Here is a 19,338-nt window from a genome sequence, read left to right as displayed (position 1 = left end):
ATTACTTGTCGGAGGGCATGTCGGAATTGTTGTGGGTCTGGGTTGTTACGATGAATCCCCTTTCCTCTTATTACGGAAAATAGATTTTCTAGACAGTCTTGATTAAGACGGTTGGTCAGCAGGTAATCCACTCCGTCAACATTTTCAACAAGGTCACGAACAAGTAACAACAAAGCATTGATATTCATGATCCAGCCACTGATACAAGGAATTCGAACAGCTGGTCTTTTATTCCATTGTGTTCCATAGCGCAAATCCTTTAGCCATTCCAACATCTGCTTGAGGAAAGGTATATGGGAAGATGTTGAAGTGATAGGATGAGAATACGGGGCCGGTGACTTATTGCCACGAATGTTGAAAACGTTGAAAAGTTTATCAAATTTCTCCAAAAATGTAGAAGTAGCCATATGAGTTGAAGGAAATATATTGACAGAGCACATAAATGATATGCCCATGGCAACGCTGTGGCTAATCACTTGTGTAGCAAGACTCACTTTCATTTTTCCGAAGGGAGGAATATCTATATGTTTCTGTGTGAGTTTAGGTGCAATACGAAGGGGGAATTCTTTGTCTTTCAAATAGAAATCTGTGATGGATTGCCATGACGCCGTTCCACCACCTGCAATATAAAAGTCGTGATTGAGGAGGTTGTTTCTGACGCTTTTTATCAGGTGAGGTGGATCAAAGAATACTAGTATTTTATCATGTCCGTGCATAAAGAATGGCTTATCTGGTGTTGCTCCAAAAGACTTCGCAACCGCTTGATTATTTGATCCTTGATCACAAATTAGTGCCTTGACAAACAGTCCTATTGACGTCAGGTGATTAATTGCGTGGATGATCAAAGTTTTCAAGTCTGTTGACTTGACAGTTGAATTAGAAATGAAATAACCAAATGGCTGTTTCCATTTTTTAATGAGCCCACGAGCCATGAATACCAATGCAGAAGTTCCAGTTTTAGTGCCTGAGTCCAATATACTCCCGAAATCTTCAAGACCTTCAACAAAATCCTTTTCCGCATTATAGCTGAGAGACTTTTTAAGTGACATTTCATCAAACATAACAACACATTGTTTCTCCTGAACACTCATCGAGGCCACTTTAACTTTGAAAGCTGTTTTAATTTTGTCCGAAAAACCGGGATAGATGTCAATTTTTCTCATCAATCGACGGAGAGTATCAACTGAAGGAAGGAAGAACTGTCGCTGTAATAGACGATATGCTTTGGGGGAGGCGTGGTATAATGACAATGCATAACTCTTTTCTTTGGCACTCCATCTTCTCCCTTTACATATTGATAGGTCCAATTGCTTACAGAAGTAGTCATGTGTTGGTTTGCTAAGATATTTTCCAGATTTTTCTTTGATTTCCTCTATTTCCCTTCTTGCCGAGGACTTGTTTGTTTTGTAAGACAGGCGTTTAATTCTTTTTCTTTGTGATTGGAGTTTTCGCTTTAAATCTCGAATTTGTTTCTCCTTTTCATTTTGACCTTTTATTAAATTTTCCACGTTTTCTGGATTTGGAATTTCTATTTCTGTTGCTTCACCTGCTGTGGAAGTTGTTGGGGTTAGAGGTAGCCTTAGTTTAGGGGGGCATCTTGCTTTTGGATTTTCAAGTTTTACAGCGATTTGGGACATCGAACAGTGTTGGAACAGCTTTTAGTCGTTTCAGTTGTTTTCTTGTGCTTGATGTAAATTGAGAATCCTCGAAATGATCTGCGCACAAAACATTTCCACTAAAAAGTTTGTGAACAGGTTTAGTTAAAAGATCCTCTCGTCTGGTGTTGATAACCCACCGCCGGCATCTGTCTTTGTCTTTCGGAAATCGAAAAAAAGACAATTCTGGATTGTCAAATCTATTCTTTTGACAATTGATGGCAGAACAGTGTTGTACTCTGTTACGTTTGCTTTTACGTTGAGGGTTCTTTGCGACACTTGTGTTAATGGCGATGTTAAAACCAATATCTAACTCTGAATGAAATTCAACATTGTTACCACGCTCTAAAGTTATGGAATCAATGCTATTGTCAATTAGAAGGTTATCATTGTCAATAATTTCTTGATGATTGTTATCCATTTTATTCATTCACTTGTCAAAATTGTTAATAACGTTTTATTTATATTATATCATTATTATATATTATATTATTATATCATAACCACGTTTACATCATGCCACCCGATTTCAATAACAACAAGGCAACAAATAGTGAATAAAAAGAACAATCCAATTACAAGAATACTGTGAGTAATCGTAGACTGATGCACTATGCCTTTTCGTAAAACGGGGCGAGGCGAAAGAACTTGACGCGCACTTCTCAACTCTCGTTAACTTATCGCGAAGCCGGCGAGAGCCCCTTATGCTTCCTCTGTTCTTATTACTTTGTGCCCGAACTATGCTAAAACTGACCCTCAGTTATGTCATGCGCATCCAACTACCAACATTTTGTTTACACATTGCTTAGCAGCAAACTAAAGTTGGCCCGTGAATAAATTAAAGAAGATTACCCTGAGTGAAATATCTGGGGAGACCACGACCATAGTTTTCATAGCCAAAATTCCCCTTCGTTTATTCTGTAGGAAAACCATGATCATGGTTCCCCCACCCCCCTTTAAGAAAACCATATCTATGTCAAAGGAAACTAAGATTCTGACTTGTTTTGGTTTGAGATGGACCACAATTTCTTGACTGCGTATTAATGATCAAAGCACAAGGTCAATGCGATGAAGAGAGTAAATTCGAATCTCTCTCCTATCCCTTCCCTCAGATGACCCTTTTGACAGAGTACAACAACTGCAACCACCACCACCACCACCACCACCACTACTACTACTACTACTACTACTACTACTACAACAACTACTACTACTACTACTACTACTACAACTACTACTATTCGGGATTTTTTACATTAAGTAAGACATTGTGGTGTTGATTTAGTTGTATAATATTACTTTTCAGCACAACCTTTCATTGATCCACCCCCCCCCCTCCCCCCGAATCTTCTAATCTTAAAAAGATAGATGATCTTTAAATAATAGAACAAAGACATGTATTTTTCTCTCTAAGTCATTAAATAAATGATAAAAAATTGCAGACACGAAAAGGAGACTTAGATGGTTTTGAAAGCCACCTCTCCATATATAATTTAACTAAGTATATAAACCTAGGTGCACCTATTGGCAAGTCTGATAGCCGAACGCAATTATGGGGCTTGATTTAACTTAGTTGTAATGGACAATATCTTGTATTGTTTTGAGTGTATTTCCACTACAACAAACAATTTGGGTTATCAGACCTGCAAATAAGTCCACGTCGGCACAAACCAAAAATGATCGAATTTCTGATTATTCCAAGTTTAATTAATTTCACTTTTTGGCATCCGCTTCACCCTACATAATAGAGAGGTTTGGCAGATCTTACGTATAACGTATCACGCATCACGAATCACGTATTTATCATACGATCATTCTCCTTATGGGTAAAAATAGTGGGGCTATTCGATGTTTATATGGGTCATGGAAATGTTTACATTGTGACATCCAGTCAAAAATCGCATAGTGGCACGATTTTTAACGTATACTGAGCATGATCATGTGATAGTTATGTGTGTGATACGCGATGCGTGATGCGTGATATGTATTATATGCTAAACGTCTCTGATACCGATTTTCGGAGGTGAGTTATAAATTAGCATATTTTGTTGTAGTTGAACAGCACCAGTGACGTCATCACGCCAGGCCAGAAGGAGAATTGTTTTTGCTGACGCTGCCTCCACCTTTGACCAAGCTCGTGTTACTGGCATGTCGAATCCCTTGCGATGGCACCAAGTGTTTTTCTGGGGACAGACAATAGTTGTTGTTTTTTTTAAGGAAAAGAAAAAAAAACAAAACAAAAAAATAACAAAACAAAAAAAAAAACAAAAAACGAGAGTTTACATTAATGATATGTATTTAGGTAAAATACTCACCTGTTCTATCCATCAGATGAATTGTTCAAATACACTTACTAACTTAATTATCCGAACCAGCGACCAGCTGATATCTAGCCCTTCGGTCTTGTCCCAAGACGTAAAAGTTGGATCTCTGTTGTAGTTGTTCCATGTGACTGTACAGTGTGTTACTAATGCTTGGATTTGGTATTCAAACAAATGATGTTATCAACACACACAAATATATATCATTCATTCCTTCTGTAGCTTAAAAATATCTACTATATGATTAAGTGAACTATTAGAAGATCACAAAGCCGCATTCTCAAAGCTTTTACAAGGACCTCTAAGCCAACCGCAATACTCAACATATAGGACGAAACATGACGCCTGTAAAGCGCTGTACTGTTGCACTTTCTACCGGTCGGATACTCATTTTACCCCTCAGTATATGGAGAAAATGTGAGTAAAGAGTCTTTTCCAAGGGCTCAACTTTGCACAGCCTTCCACAGAACTAGAGCCAGGAAGCCTCAGATTAGAAGCTTAATGTTATATCACTAGAAAGACGCAGAACGGAAAGAACACACACACACACACACACACACACACAGAGAGAGAGAGAGAGATAGAGAGAGAGAGATGGAGAAAGAGGGGGAGAAAGAGAGAGAGAGAGAGAGAGAGAGAGAGAGAGAGAGAGAGAGAGAGAGAGAGAGAGATATGAATCTTGTAATTCAAGTTTTGACTGGGAGGTAATGAATTATCCATGAATAATAAATGCACACTTATATAGGGCTTATGCCGAAGCTTCGAAGCGCATGCCATAATATTATTATCTCACTCACAGATGATTGTTAGCAATAATGTGTAGTAGGAGGTCAATGTTGATGTTGTTGTTGTTGTTGTTGTTGTTGTTGTTGTTGTTGTTGTTGATGATGATGATGATGATGATGATGATGATGGTGATTGTTGGGGTGGTAATAATGGTGCTGGTAGTTGTGGTGGTAAGAGTTGTGATAGTGATGGTGATGATGACGGACACAAGCAACCACATATGAAGTATCACTTAGTAGTAATAGGATTCAGTAGTCTGATGTCACGTCCGCCCAGCAACGCGCAGCTTGGTTCTATACAAAGAAAATGGGTACTTTGTATTCTTCAGGCTGGCTAGAACTTTTTCACATGTCATGTGATCAGAATGTATAAAAGTCACAACATGATCAGATTTATAATGTTTTTCTCCTCTGGATACACTTTTATGCTCGTCGGAGAAGTAATTCATAAGTGCGTCCGCCATTGTTCCGATAGTTTAGAACCAGTAACTACATTACTATGCGTCATTACGAGGGAGGTGACGTCATTACTGTTGAATCCTATTGACTGCGATAAATTTGACTCACGTTCGTTACTTTTGGCAGTGGTCCTGCCCCATGAAGGCAACTTGACATTGGCATAACGGTCATATCCACCACTCTCCACAACCGGCATATTCACCACCTCCCTCCATTTCTCGGCGTCATCATCATCGTCATCGTCGTCATCAGAATCGGCTTCGTTATCATAATATTCTTCCCCATCCTCGTCGTGGTGAATGATCTCAATTTTGTTTGTCGAGCCGGCTGGCACCGTTACAGTCGCCCGTCGTTTACAGTCTTCTTGTAGCACTGAGAAACTTTTTGATCGACTCATGTTGGTAGATGGGGATATGTGAAAACTTTGGTGTGAATTTTGAGGTTGACTATTCAAAAACGAGTTATTTCTAGCACTGTCGTTTGATTTCATATTACTTAGATCATTGCAACTACCACTTTTATTTACAGCGTTGTTGACAAAATTGTTCGTGGGAGAAAATTGAGTTTTTGTCTTATCTTTCTTGCTTCCTAAATTGTCTTTGACTTTTGGAGATTTGTCGTCAAGTTTTAATTTTTTCCTCAAATCTGGTGTAGTGCTGTTTATCAACATGTCACCCAACCGTAGGTTACTCTCCCAATCCAGATTTTTGCTTGAATATCCGACGTAATCATAGGGAATTTCACGACCGTTACTGTTGACGTTGTTGTCATTTAAATTCTCAGACATTTGGCATTTGTCGTCTGGTTGGGGCGTGTTGTTCTCGCTGTTTAACATCTGACTGAGATAAAACGTTAACTGTTTACGATATTCGGCTTGCGATACAAGTTCCCGTTCTGTCGCCTTCACCATCGCTGGCTCCGGTTCTGACAAGGCAAGGTTGGTGGACAGGTAGGTGAATTCTCGGTGTTGAAATTTTGATGACTTCGTGTTGGAGGGCAGTTTGTTTTTCCTGACGCCGAAACCAGTAATGGCCGCTTCCATTCGACCAATCGGTGACCTTGACACAAGCTCCTCCTGGGATGGTAGTTTCCATGACGAATCCTACAAAAAAAAAATAAATAAATAAATAAAAAAAAACCATTTGACGTTTGTTTCATGGCCCAATTGCACATATGAGCAGGTCTGATATCCTAACTCAATTATAGGACTGTTTTGATATTGTTGTAACGGGCAACGATTTGCATTGGTCTGGGAGTATTTCCATTACAACAATGAGACCATAACAATTTGGGTTATCAGACCTGCAATAAATACACGTCGTTCATGACGAATAACTCCCTTCTTTTAAAAAAAATGAAAGGCCTAATAAGATTTTAACAAGCATTTTGAATAATAATAGTTGTTGTCATGATAGAAAACTAACACTGTCATGCCTAATTGTTCAGAAGTTTTTCGAAAAATCTTTCTTGTTCTGCCCAAATGATCTGAATTTGAAATATTTAATTAATTGAAAACAATTATTGCTCTCTTCAATAGAAAATGAATCTCATGACGATAAAATATGACATTTCTTTTTAAAAAGAAAGACAATAAATAATCATCTAAGTGCAGAATACTCGGTTAATGTCAGATCAACACAATGCCAAAAATATATATAAAAAACAAACACACACACACACACACACACACACACACACACACACGAAATAAAACAAACAAACAAACAAAAAAACAAAAAACAAAAAAACAACTAAAACATAACAAAAAATAATTTCTCGGACCTGCAATAACCACATAAAATTACGACTGCAACCCGGATTTGAAACAAGTCTGCCGTACTCTGGACAAAGAAGTCTTTAAAATTTTGACCAGTAAAATCGTCCTTTAAATATTCATCGATTTAAATTATCTTCGTCTTGGCAAAATCTCTCAAACCTGGGAATTCAAGGAAGACTTGCGAAGTTCTAGGTTTTAATTGTTTTTGCCAAGATGAGGGTTATTTTAATTGATCGATATTTGAAGGACGACTTTTCTGGCCAAAATTTTAAATACCCCCCCCCCCCCAGAATACTGCAGAAATGCCCTGCAAACTAAGCAACGATGAACTCCCTCCTCATCTCCCCCCCCCCCCCCTCCCCCCAAGGACATTCTTATACTTTTGATTAAATGTTTTAGAAAGTAATAACTCATTGCACTTTTCTTTCTCCCTACCTGTTTCCTTGCCCGGTCAGAACGGGAGTCATCGTTACTTCCATTTTCTGACACGTTCGGGGTGGTTATCTCCCTTCTCGTCTCATCAAACGGCGATTTGGCTGACCTTCTGATTTCTCTTAGCTTGGCAACCGGAAGTGTCTTCATGTCGTAGCGTTTGGGAATATCCGGTAGAGACTTGAGCTATGGGATCACGAAATTAGAATAAACGGTGTTGAAATTACAATTTAAACGACCATTAATAGAGGACAAATTTATTTAAATAAACAATTTTTTAAAAATGAAATAAATACAATTTCCTTTATTCATCCCATAGGTTAAATTTGTCTTTAGGGTCTATTCCAAGGGAAGAGTGCATCATCATCAGCAGTGCAGCGCCGCAACCTGAGCTAGGACGAAGTGGCTTGCTCAAGGTCACACAGCGTAACGGGTATTCGAAGTCGGTATCTTTCGGGTACGAAGCAAAGACCGTACCGCTGAGCCACGCTCCATATTATAACATGTTCATCCATCCGTTTTGTGTTTTAATATAGGTCTAGCTGTAAGCATTTCCAGTAAATGACAAGTTTATCTGAGAAACATGTTACAATACATGCACATATTGTTTGCTGGTCCGACAGCCGAATACAATTGTGGACTAGTTTTAGCATTGTTCATCATCTATAATAGATTATAGTTTTGCGTTGGTTTGAGAGTATTTCCACTACAGCAACGGGACCATAATAATTTGAGTAGTTATACTTGAAATTGAGAAACTAGGGAGCAGGCACCGGTGTAAGATAAAGATCTGAACAAGTGTATATGAATGGTGCCAGACAAAGCACGAAAGAAAAATACAAGAAAAAAAATACATCTCAAAAAAATCAGTCTACCTCGACTGGGAATCGAACCTCAGACCTTTATGTGGTATAATGGTAGCACGTATAAAGGAAAATCAGGTCTGAGGTTCGATCCCGAGTCGAGGTAGACTGATTTTTGGGATGTTTTTTTTTTCCCTTACTTTGTCTGGCACCTTTCGTACACATCTTTATCAGATCTTTATTCATGTAATTACACGTTTACGTCACACCGACATGTAGGTACTTATTTGCAGATCTGATGACCCAAAATGTTCTGGGCTCATCGTTGTAATGAAAAGACGTTCAAACCATCGTAAAATACTGTCCATTACAAAGTGTTAAATTAAGGCCACAATTCCGTCCGGATATCAGACCTGCAAATATGTGCACGTCGCTTCACACCACCGGAGCGAAATTTGATAACACCTCGAATTTATGACCAGGAAACGTTTTTAAACCTTTCAAAGATCGTCCTCTAGCTAGTATTACATCACATTATATTATATTATGATGTGATATGACATGATATGATGTAGTATGATATGATATGATATGATATGATATGATATGATATGATATGATATGATATGATATGATATGATATGATATCATATCATATATGATATGATATGATATGATATGATGTGATATGATATGATATGATATGATATGATATGACATGACATGACATGATATGATATGATATGATATGATATGATATGATATGATATGATATGATATGATGTAGTATGATATGATATGATGTAGTATGATATGATATGATATGCATGATATGATATGATATGATATGATATGATATGATATGATATGATATGATATGATACAACACATGTATTGAATTGGATAAAATGACAGCAAAGCCATCAAATAAAACTAAGAATAACTACAGTAAACCCCACTTATAAGTAACATTCTTAAAAAGGAATTGATGTAAATAACGAACGTGTGTCTTCCCCCCACCACCCACCCCCTCTCCCTTCCCCTCCCCAAGAAAGATCAACCGATATAATAGCTGCTTTTCTGCCTCTATTGTTCTTTATATACATGCTTTACTGTAGTATAAGAGTAAATCCCAAAATAAGCAAAACAAAATCTTGGCACGTTATAGGGATTCAGTTCTGGTTCATTAATCACGTATAGCGCTTCATGTTTCACTCTGCGAATAAATATCAGATCATTAATTTATATAATAGCTTTAAAAAATTGTTCAAAAAGAACGCCATCCTATACAAGGAACGTTTCGAGGTCTAAACCCTTCTCCAGCCAATAACAAAAAAGAGATAAAACGTGATATATTAACATTTTCACTTCTTTTGTTACTGAGACTTCAGAAGTGAGAGTTTTGCAAGATGAGGATCGTTTAAATCGATCGAAATTTAAAGGAGGACGAGTTTTCTGGCCATTAAAAAAAAAATACGGGTCTTTCCAGAGTACGGCAGTTAATTGGTTAAAATGATGAAAGATGTGACGGGTTACTTTTTACGCCTTAAGAAATTAGATTATTTATTGGCAATAACATTAAAATTGTCGACAGAGGTTTTTTGTTTCTGGCTTTAAATTTAATTTTCGTAATTTTGTGCGGCTATGTGGTCTAGCTAGAGCTATGAGTATGATACTCGCCTTTGGATCGGAAGATCCTAGTCTCGAGTCCCACTCTGAGCGGCCTATAGTTGAGTCCTTAACAAGGCTCTTTATTCACATTCTCTCATTGTAACCAAGTGTAAAATGAGTACTTGGTCGTTAACAGGGTTCTCCCAGTCGGAAAATTAATTGTAATATTGATTAGCAGGTGTCATGTTTTGTCCTACAGGTAAAGTGTTGCTATAGGCCAGGAACTCGTAAAGCGCAATGAGCACGTTTAGTTCATATTGTGCTATATAAATGGTCACGTTTTGGGTTTTTTCTTTTCATCTAACATGGGGTCACATTTTACTTCCCTATTTCCTTTACCTTTGAACGAGCCACTCCTCTGTGAATCTCTTGGTACCGAAAACATTTTTCTCTGGCTGACAGATTTGCGTCCTTGGGTGTGTCGATGACGTAAGTACCTGGGGGAGGAGGGGAGGGGTGAATGAAACCAACAATATTATTACTGCCATTATAATTATCGTCGTAGTTATTATCATCACGATCATCATCATCGTCGTAGTCATCATCATCATCACCATCATCATCATCATCATCATCATCATCGATCATCATCTTCACCGTCATAACCTACAAATATACATGTCTATACATCTCCATTTCACAAATTATTTGTGCTCAGTGTACTTTAAAATGCTTCATATTACCCCTCCCCCCCCCCCCCCCCCCCCCCCCCATTCCACCCCAACTCGTTTTCGACCAATAGACCATAAGGAGCAAAGATTTTACGTGAATGTTATAATTGTACGCAGTACAAATCGCAAATTTTCAAATTTGCAAATTATCTTCTTCGAAGTAACCCCCCCCCCCCCCCCCAACCCCACCCCCTCCTCTATTCCACGCTCGCCTCTACGTTATAGTCCAAACATTTCAAATAAAATCAAGAGAACTTATTCAACAATAATATTATGACCAACAAAATGCATTTATTGCTTTCATAAGTGATTATATTAGCGTGGTCTTTTTGCTATCTAGTTGTCTAAATATAGGCGTTATGTTTTGAAGCACGATGTTATCTATAAATTCAAAAGAAACAAAATTTGTAGCTGAGGCGCATATATCAATAATGATGAGAAATAAAAGGTAGAGAAAAGTCCATATGAAAACAAAGAATAAAAACATCACGTTGTCTGGGAGCTTAACCCGGAACGCCAACTGGTATACTGTCGTACTGTAAAAAAACAAACTACAAATCATAACACGTATCTAAAATTTTGGTCAGAAAACTCGTCCTTCAAACGTTGGCCTATTAAAATGACCCTCATCTCCCCAAAAACTCAAAAAACCTGGGACTTCCGTAAAGTCCCAGGTTTTGAAAGTTTTTCGATCCATCGATATTCGAAGGACAATTTTTTCTGGCCAATTTTTTTCTCTCTCGGAGTAGAGCAGTATTGCACCCATCGCCTGGCTGAGAGAAAGAGATTAGCAGCGAACGCATTAGAACTGAGCTATCGGACTGGATATGACGCTCCTCTATTCCTATTATTTCTCATCATTAAATTATGAATAGAGGCATAAAGATGCTGAATTATACATACTGATCTAGAAATATAAAGGAAACCAAACACGATACTTAATTTTGTTAAATGAAAAGTTTAAATATTCGAGGCAGGTTGATATTTTACATTTTAAAAGAAAGTTTCCCATCTTTATTCATTCATTTATTTATTTATTTATTTATTTATTTATTTATTTATTTATTTATTTATTTATTTATTTTATCTCATGCTGTACCTGATACTGTTTCATACACACCTATTCAGATGTTTTACGATTTTAAAAAGTTGGGTTTTTTTTTCTTTCTTTAGATGGCAACTTAAAAATGGTATTGAATACCATAAGAAGTAACAATCCGTTAAATTAAAAAAAAAACATAGCTTTTAGTTTTGAAAATAACAATTAAAAAACGTGAAACTTTAAACACAGTGCAAAGTCCATGCGTTTTTTTGCGGATTATCAAAATTATTTGGAGCTAAAAAATGTTTTATTATTTTTTTAATAATTCCATTTACCTATACCAGGCAACTTGTGCGTTTTGAATTGTTGCCGGTGATGGGTCAAGGTAGCCGTTGTTCCCCGCACCACGGCACTGTCAAACCTTGCTTGACTGCCAACTCTCAATCTAGGCATCTTCGTGGATGTACCGGTCGTCATGGTTACGACGGACTGACCAATGAAATTGAAGCTAGCTTTGTCGAGATTCAAAACGCTAAACCACACAATTTTTTATCATCTTGGGAACCAGTTTTTGCATCATAAATAATATTTTTGCCATTTTTAAAACAAAGGGTGTTTATAAATGTCACATGACGTGTTCAAAGCTGTATAAACTAGTACTGACAAATGCTCATTTTTCTTTTAGATGCGCTAGAGTAAAGATTTCATCCTGAAAAACGAATGCTGTAGGCTGCAGGGTGAGAGGGATATAAAAGCGTTAGTCAAAAGCTGTGAGTGTCGGGAATGAAACATTCTTTGTAAAGGAAATGCGTTTGTTACTATGCGTATTACAAGACCATAAAAACATTGTGATTTAAACAGCTTTAGAAACCTTCAGAAATATACGTCTGAGACTTCCTCACCTTTAGATTATTTTCACTGTATTGATTTATATAAAATTCCTTTTTCCCGTATCTTTGAGAGCCATTCATAAATGATGAAAGGAATGTAATTTTGTTATCATTTAGTTAGGATAAATAGTTGATCCTAGGATTAAACATGTTATATAAGACTAGCACTTGTAAATTATGATTTTTTTACGTGGTCCTAGATCTAAGATCTTATGAAATTTGAGACTTTTGCTAAAACTCAATGGAGACATTTTAAATCACATGATTCTGTATATCCATTGTGCACTGTGACATAACGTAGCAAACGCATTTCCTTCAAATCACGTATGGTATGCGTTTTAGAATAATACTCACTAGTTCTACACGTCTAATCAATCTTACCATCACAGAACACGATGTGAAACTTTTAATGTTTATATTTTGATAAAGTGAATGTAGTGATAACTAATCACAAAACTTATGGTCGAAAAACAATAACAAAGAGCAGAGTGCTGTCCACTTCCTTCGTTCTATTGTTTGTCAACAGCCAGCTATATTTGTCCGACCGGGCTTGAGGATGTGCCACAAATCCCGATTTTGATTGGTCAAAAATCTACTGGTTAATTGAAAATATAATGAGCCTTCTCAGTCCCGAGTGAAATATCGAGCACAACCACAGTAACCTTGACTATATGCCTTTTATCCGATTCAATCAGCCCCACAGATCCTGAGCATAACTCACAACGTGATGATACAGGTAATACATTGTGTCTTCAAGCGTAGCCTTCGTAAACGCATAGCCCGACACTGGCAAAAAAATTATGCCAAGTTTCAAGGCCTTATCACCAAAAGAAAACAAATCGTGAGTTGTATTCAATAGTTCAACCAATGGGATCATTCATTGTCTCCTTGAGGACTACCTACAACAACTCACTAGGCGCTGGCCTACATAAAATCAACGACGTCAAAGTGAAAGTCCTTGTGTCAGGTTTACGAAGGCTATGATTCGGCCCATCGCTGTGTCAAAATATTGTGATAAATACTCACAAACTGCGGGGTATAGATGACTGGTTCGGGTGCTAGTCATGAACTTTATGGTAGCTATAGGAACACAACGCAAAGCTGGCAGCATTACTTAGATTTGTATTGAAACAATGACCAATACACAATACACCACGAGGGATTAAATCGAAAAGCAGATCGATATTTAAAATCGATTATTAAAGTAATAGGGTTAGTGTATTTGTGTGTATATGTGTGTGTGTGTGTGTGTGTGTGTGTGTGTGTGTGTGTTGGGAACATGGATTATAACATCGATCACAACAAGCAACAAACGGTGACAGAAAATCGATTAATTAAAATAAACACTATAAGCTACGGAATTGCTGGACTGGAAAAAGTAATGGATAAAAATGAATAAAATAGCTTTAAAAATTAATAAAATACTAAACACGAAACGCTTCGGGCCAAAAACCCTTCTTCAACCAATAGCAAAAAAATAAAAAAGTTAAAACGTGAATTACGCATTTCTTTTGTTTTTGGTTGAAGAAATGTTTTGTGCACGAAACGTTTCGTGTTTAGTATTCCTGAATACAACAGTTTCAAAAAATAATATAATGCTAAACAAGAACGTTTCGTTTAAAACTCTTCTTCAACTAATAGCAAAAAAAAACAAACAACAACAACAACAAAAACAAACAAATACACACACACACACACACACACACGCACACACAAATAAACCGTTAAATCGTTAATCATGTGTTTTTTGCTGTTCTTGTTGTCTGAAGAAAGGTTTTTGAGTCTGAAACGTGTTAAATATTTCTGGGGGAGGGGGTTGGGTTTTTTGTTGTTGTTGTTGTTGCCTTTTTTTTCTTCTTTAAAATCTTTTATATTTAATTCTGTACATTTAATTCAAATCGAAAGCGAAGCATGTAAAATAGATAAATACGATGTATGCTGTAGTCTACACTAATATCGAATAATATATTTCGATTTTCATTTCCTTCAATTGTTTTTATTTTGTTTTGGTGTCAAAATATTATCTGAATTATTATTATTTTGTTTATTAAGTTGCTTTTATTTTATATTGCAACATAGAACCAGATTAATTTGAACAGTAAAGTTAGGAAAACTGGTTGACACGTTTCGAAAAGAGACTACTTTGTGTTGGTTTGAAAGTACTGATTTCCTTCACAACAATGAGCCCATTAAAACAAAAACAATTTTTAAAAACCGTGAGCTTTTATATAGCGCAATATCCACTAACCTGGCCAACAGCAATACGTAACATGTAGAACGAGACATGACTCCTATTAGGCGATATTACTTTTTTTTTCGACAGAGACAACGCTGTTAACGGCCAGGTACTCATTTTACACCTAAGTTCAGCGAGAGAATGTAAGTAAAGAGCCTTTTCCAACGACTCAACTATGCGCCGAGCGAGGCTCGAACCCAGGACCTTCCGATTCGAAAGCCAGTGTCATGCCACTAGACCACATAGCCACACAAGTTGGTTTATCAAATGAGTACGCGTAGAACAAGTACACGTTGAGTTAAGGCATTTTTCAACACAAATTTAGAATAATGGGATTAGAAAATTAAGAATTATTACAACTCTTATATAGATTATAGCAGGAAAAGTGATGCCTGGAAAATGTTGGATTTTGTTTTCATACCATTTTGGCATTTTCTGTGACTTGTTTGGTGTTTTTTTTTTTTTTTTTATAAAACAAGACTGGCAACCCTGACCATAAAGACTTGAACGCATGTTCACTAAAGCTCTGAATCACCGGTATACACCACCACGCTCATTCACGACACGATTGAACGACTATTGTCAGCAATGATTGAATGATTGTTTAAAAAAAAACAATAATTCTTTATATTATTTTCATACAATGGGCTACGAAAAAGAAAAGAAAGAATATCAAGATTGTCTACGTATCTATTCATTATTAGGAACAAAGCTCTAACTAGTTAATTGCCGGGCAAAAAACACGTATTTAAAAATTTGGCCAGAAATCCCGTCCTTTAAATATCGATCGATTTAAATGACCCTCATCTTTGCAAATAAAAAAAAAACAAACAGAAACAAATAAACTCCCAGACCCGGGACCTCGCGTTTGAGAGTTTGTGCCAAGACGAGGCGTCATTCAAATCGATCGATATCCCAAAGGAAGAGTTTTCTGGCCAATTTTTAAAAACGCGTTTTTCCAGATAATGCGAGTTAGCTGGTTAAACGACCCTTAGATCAAACGTGCGAAATGCTAAATACTTTGTATCAAATCGTCCACAGAGATTAACCTTCAATATTAGCCAAAATCATTTTAAAAGTTTGATAAGAAAAGGGAGCGTTCACATATTACGTCATCAGCTAGGGGGGGAGGGGGGGGGGTCAACCAAATGTTGACATGTGTTGACATGGGGGGGGGGGGGTCAGACCCAAGATGATGTCATCAAAACATAGGCAAATTAGGCCTATTTTATTAAATGCAAGAGCTTCAAAAAAATGGCATTCCAAATAAATTAGCAAAAAGGTGAAAAATTAATTAAATGATGGAATCATCAAAACCGATTGAACTGCTCAAACTGCTTGCTACCGTTCAGTTTTGATTCTGAAAAGTTTTCTTCATCAATCATTTGATTTGGTTGTGTCTAGTGTATTAAATATATTTTGGAGTTTTCATCTGAAGAATGAGTAATAGTATTAGTAATACACATCTCTATGAAAAGTTTGTTGATGCCTATTTAAAGGCACATCCTGATGACAAGCGCCAACTTGCATTGGCAAAGGCCCAAGCATTGCCAAGTATTGCCCATCTCTCAAGAAACAAGATGGGAAAGGGGTATCACTTCTCAAAAGGCGAACTTGCCCTAAATGTTCATTGTATCACTCCTCGATCACAGCAATGAAAGACCATTCACGAACATGTGGCATACAAGAAGAACAGCAAATGGGAGAAAGTGATGACGATGAAGATGAAATTGATGATACTATTTATAGTACATTGCCAGAGGTCCAAGGCAGAAACATTTTTGAATCAATTAATTTTATGTTTGGAAATTGAAACAGAAATTCATTCCACTAAAAAACTAATATGCTATAAAATAATTTGCCTCCTATACTATTTTAAATTACACTTTCTGAAATTTTTTTAATAGCACCTGCACCAAGTAGCCTAATTTAAATAATGTTTGTTAGATTTTATCTTTGCAAATTTAAATTTTATGTCCCCATTGTATCGTAAAACATAAATTATCAACAGTTTCTGAAATTAATAAAATGTCTGAATGTGTTTTATCAAACGTTGATAATCAATGTTTATGGTTTGAAAAATGAATAATAAATATTGTGAAATTAAAGTTATCTTTTAGTTTTTATTAAATTAGATGACGTCATCATCTGTTGGGGAGGGGGGGGGTCAGGTCAATGATGACAAGTGATGACTTGGGGGAGGGGGGGGGGGGGTCTAAAAAGGGCAAATTTTTGATGACGTAATATGTGAACGCTCCCAAACTTGCTCTTCAAATATCGATCGTTTAAAATGGCTCTCATCTCGTAAAAAACTTAAAAGCTAGGACTTAAAGAGAATTCTTCAAAGAAGTCCCAGGTTTGATAATTTTTTGAGAAGACGAGTCAATTTAATTGATCGATATTTGAAGGATGAGTTTTATGGTCAAAATTTATAAAGAGTGTTTTAAAAGTACGTCAGAATAGGAATACAAACTATTGACAAATGATTGTCTCTATTTATCGATTTTGTTGACCTTTGACCCCTTGTACACTTTACGCGCAAATAACTCTTATTTATCGTGATCTGAATTCTAATGTACGGTGCCTAAAGGGATCACTTCTATACATCTAAATAAATAGATAAATATATAAATAAGTAAATAAATAAATAGAAAAATTAATAAATGTGAAGATTTATATCGCGCAATTCCATGAATTGACCATGCTCAATGCACTTCAAAATGCTTCATTTATTTCCCCAGCAAGCCAAAATGGAACTACATTTTCCGTTTCATAGAGTACCAGTGTCACGTTTTAGGTGTCCTTAGCATTCTTAAATTAACCTCTCTCTGTCAACAATAAAAATGGCTACATACATATCATATCAAGGGGTCCCGATAGCTCAGTTGGTAGAACACTCGAAGGGACCAGGGATCGGTCACAGATGAAGTCGAGATTTTTTTATTGCCCCCCCCCCCCTTTTTTTTTCCCCCATTCAGCAATGATTCCGTAGCTGGCTCTATTAGATCTGATGGAAAGTACATTGCGATGGACTAGCAATTAAAAAGACAGCAAACAATAGATATTGTCCGTTTATGTTAAATAAACTGGAATAAACTACGGCTCAATGGGCAAAATGGTTCTATATATTACACATGGTCCCTGGTTTTAAGTATTAATTATTTTTTTTAATTAGCTTTTAAATAGAGCAATATTCACTAAACGTGCACAGAGCGCTTTACAATTGGTTCCTCGTCAACAGCAATACTTGACATGTGGGACGAGGCATGACACATGTTAGGCGATATTACATTTTTCCCCCGACAGAGTCAACGCTGTTTACGGCCAGGTTCTCATTTTACACATGAGTACGATGAGATAATGTGAATAAAGAGCCCTTTCCAAGGACTCAACTATACGTCGCAATGAGCGGGTCTCGAACCCAACCTCCCGATCATACTACAATGACCTTCACGTTACAGTGTCAATATGCCACAAGAGCCCATAGATTAGAAGAAGAAAAATAAATTGTATCCAACAATTTCCTTTATTTACACAATTTCGTCCCTACTCGAGACTGCTTGATGGATTCAATTCATAATTCAGAAATTTCGTTTCGGTAACATTAATTCCAAGTGTTCTCTAATTTTATCAACTCAGCGGCTTTGGAATGCAAGTCCTATCGGGTAATAAATAACAAATCTGCCGTACTCTGGAAAAACCCATATTTTAAAATTTGGACAGAAAACTCGTCCTTCAAATATCGATCGATTTAACTGACTCTCATCTTGGCAAAAACTCTAAAAACCCGGGACTTCGGCGAAGTCCCGGTTTTGAGAGTTTTGGCCAAGATGAGAGTAATTTAAATCGATCGATATTGAAGGACGAGTTTTCTGGCCAAATTTTAAAATATCGGTTTTTCCAGAGTATGGCAGAAATCTGCCTCAAAGCCCCAAGCTGTTTTGATGTGTCTGGAGTTGGCAATAAACAACGAAACACGTTAATCGTCAAGTGTTTACGGTTCGTGTTTTATGACAAGTACCGATTCCGTGTTGCTTGTCAATAATTATGATATTGTCAAAAACTGACAAATAGATCGATCAAACCGTTGTAATAGCGGGTATACGGATCAGTCCCGGCGCATAAATTTGCAGTTCCGATAACCGGACGCAATTATCATTGGCCTTGTTGAACATTGTTGTAATGAACAATATTTTGAGTTGGTCGACGAGTATTTCCATTACAACAATGAGCCCATAACAAAAAGGGTTATCCAGTGGCGGTTCTAGCCTATTTATAGCGGTGGGGCAAAGATGATTCGGTCATATATATATATATATATATATATATATATATATATATATATATATATATATATATATATATATATATATATATTTCAACTTTTAAAAAAATAAAATATTTCAACCACAAATAATCACATTCACAATGAAATGACAATACCAGTAGATTTTAATTATTCCAAACGTAATCAAAAATGAATCACGAAAGAGAATACAGCAAAAAAAAATAAAGCGACGAGACAAAATGCGACAACACCTTGACAATACAAGTCTATTTCGTTCACTCGAAAAATTAAAGAGATGCTTTAATCCC

At 36.6% G+C, this 19,338-nt stretch overlaps 1 protein-coding gene across 8 annotated transcripts in view; it reads right to left on the bottom strand.

Moving 5' to 3' along the window:
* Positions 1-3,039: 3,039 nt before the first annotated feature.
* The window catches only part of LOC144967597 (uncharacterized), a 21,588-nt gene continuing 5,289 nt past the window's right edge, over positions 3,040-19,338 (bottom strand). For 4 of the 8 annotated variants that reach the window (XM_078905064.1, XM_078905066.1, XM_078905065.1 and 1 more), the window contains 5 exons: positions 11,952-12,346; positions 10,243-10,340; positions 7,433-7,615; positions 5,329-6,322; positions 3,040-3,838 (listed from right to left, as the gene is read on the bottom strand). In XM_078905064.1, coding sequence (XP_078761190.1) covers positions 3,732-3,838; positions 5,329-6,322; positions 7,433-7,615; positions 10,243-10,340; positions 11,952-12,093 — 1,524 coding nt within the window. In that variant the 5' untranslated portion in view covers positions 12,094-12,346 and the 3' untranslated portion in view covers positions 3,040-3,731. The remainder of the gene's footprint in view (positions 3,839-5,328; positions 6,323-7,432; positions 7,616-10,242; positions 10,341-11,951; positions 12,347-19,338) is intronic. The other 4 variants (XM_078905070.1, XM_078905068.1, XM_078905067.1 and 1 more) reach the window with 1 other exon arrangement.

The sequence above is a fragment of the Berghia stephanieae genome, chromosome 3 (genome assembly GCF_034508935.2).
Source record: "Berghia stephanieae isolate SIO BIC M18660-M18661 chromosome 3, UCSD_Bste_1.3, whole genome shotgun sequence".
Classification (NCBI taxonomy): Eukaryota; Metazoa; Mollusca; class Gastropoda; order Nudibranchia; family Aeolidiidae; genus Berghia; species Berghia stephanieae.
The sequence above is the reverse complement of the archived record's forward strand: the minus strand, read 5'-3'. Positions and strand labels throughout refer to the sequence as shown.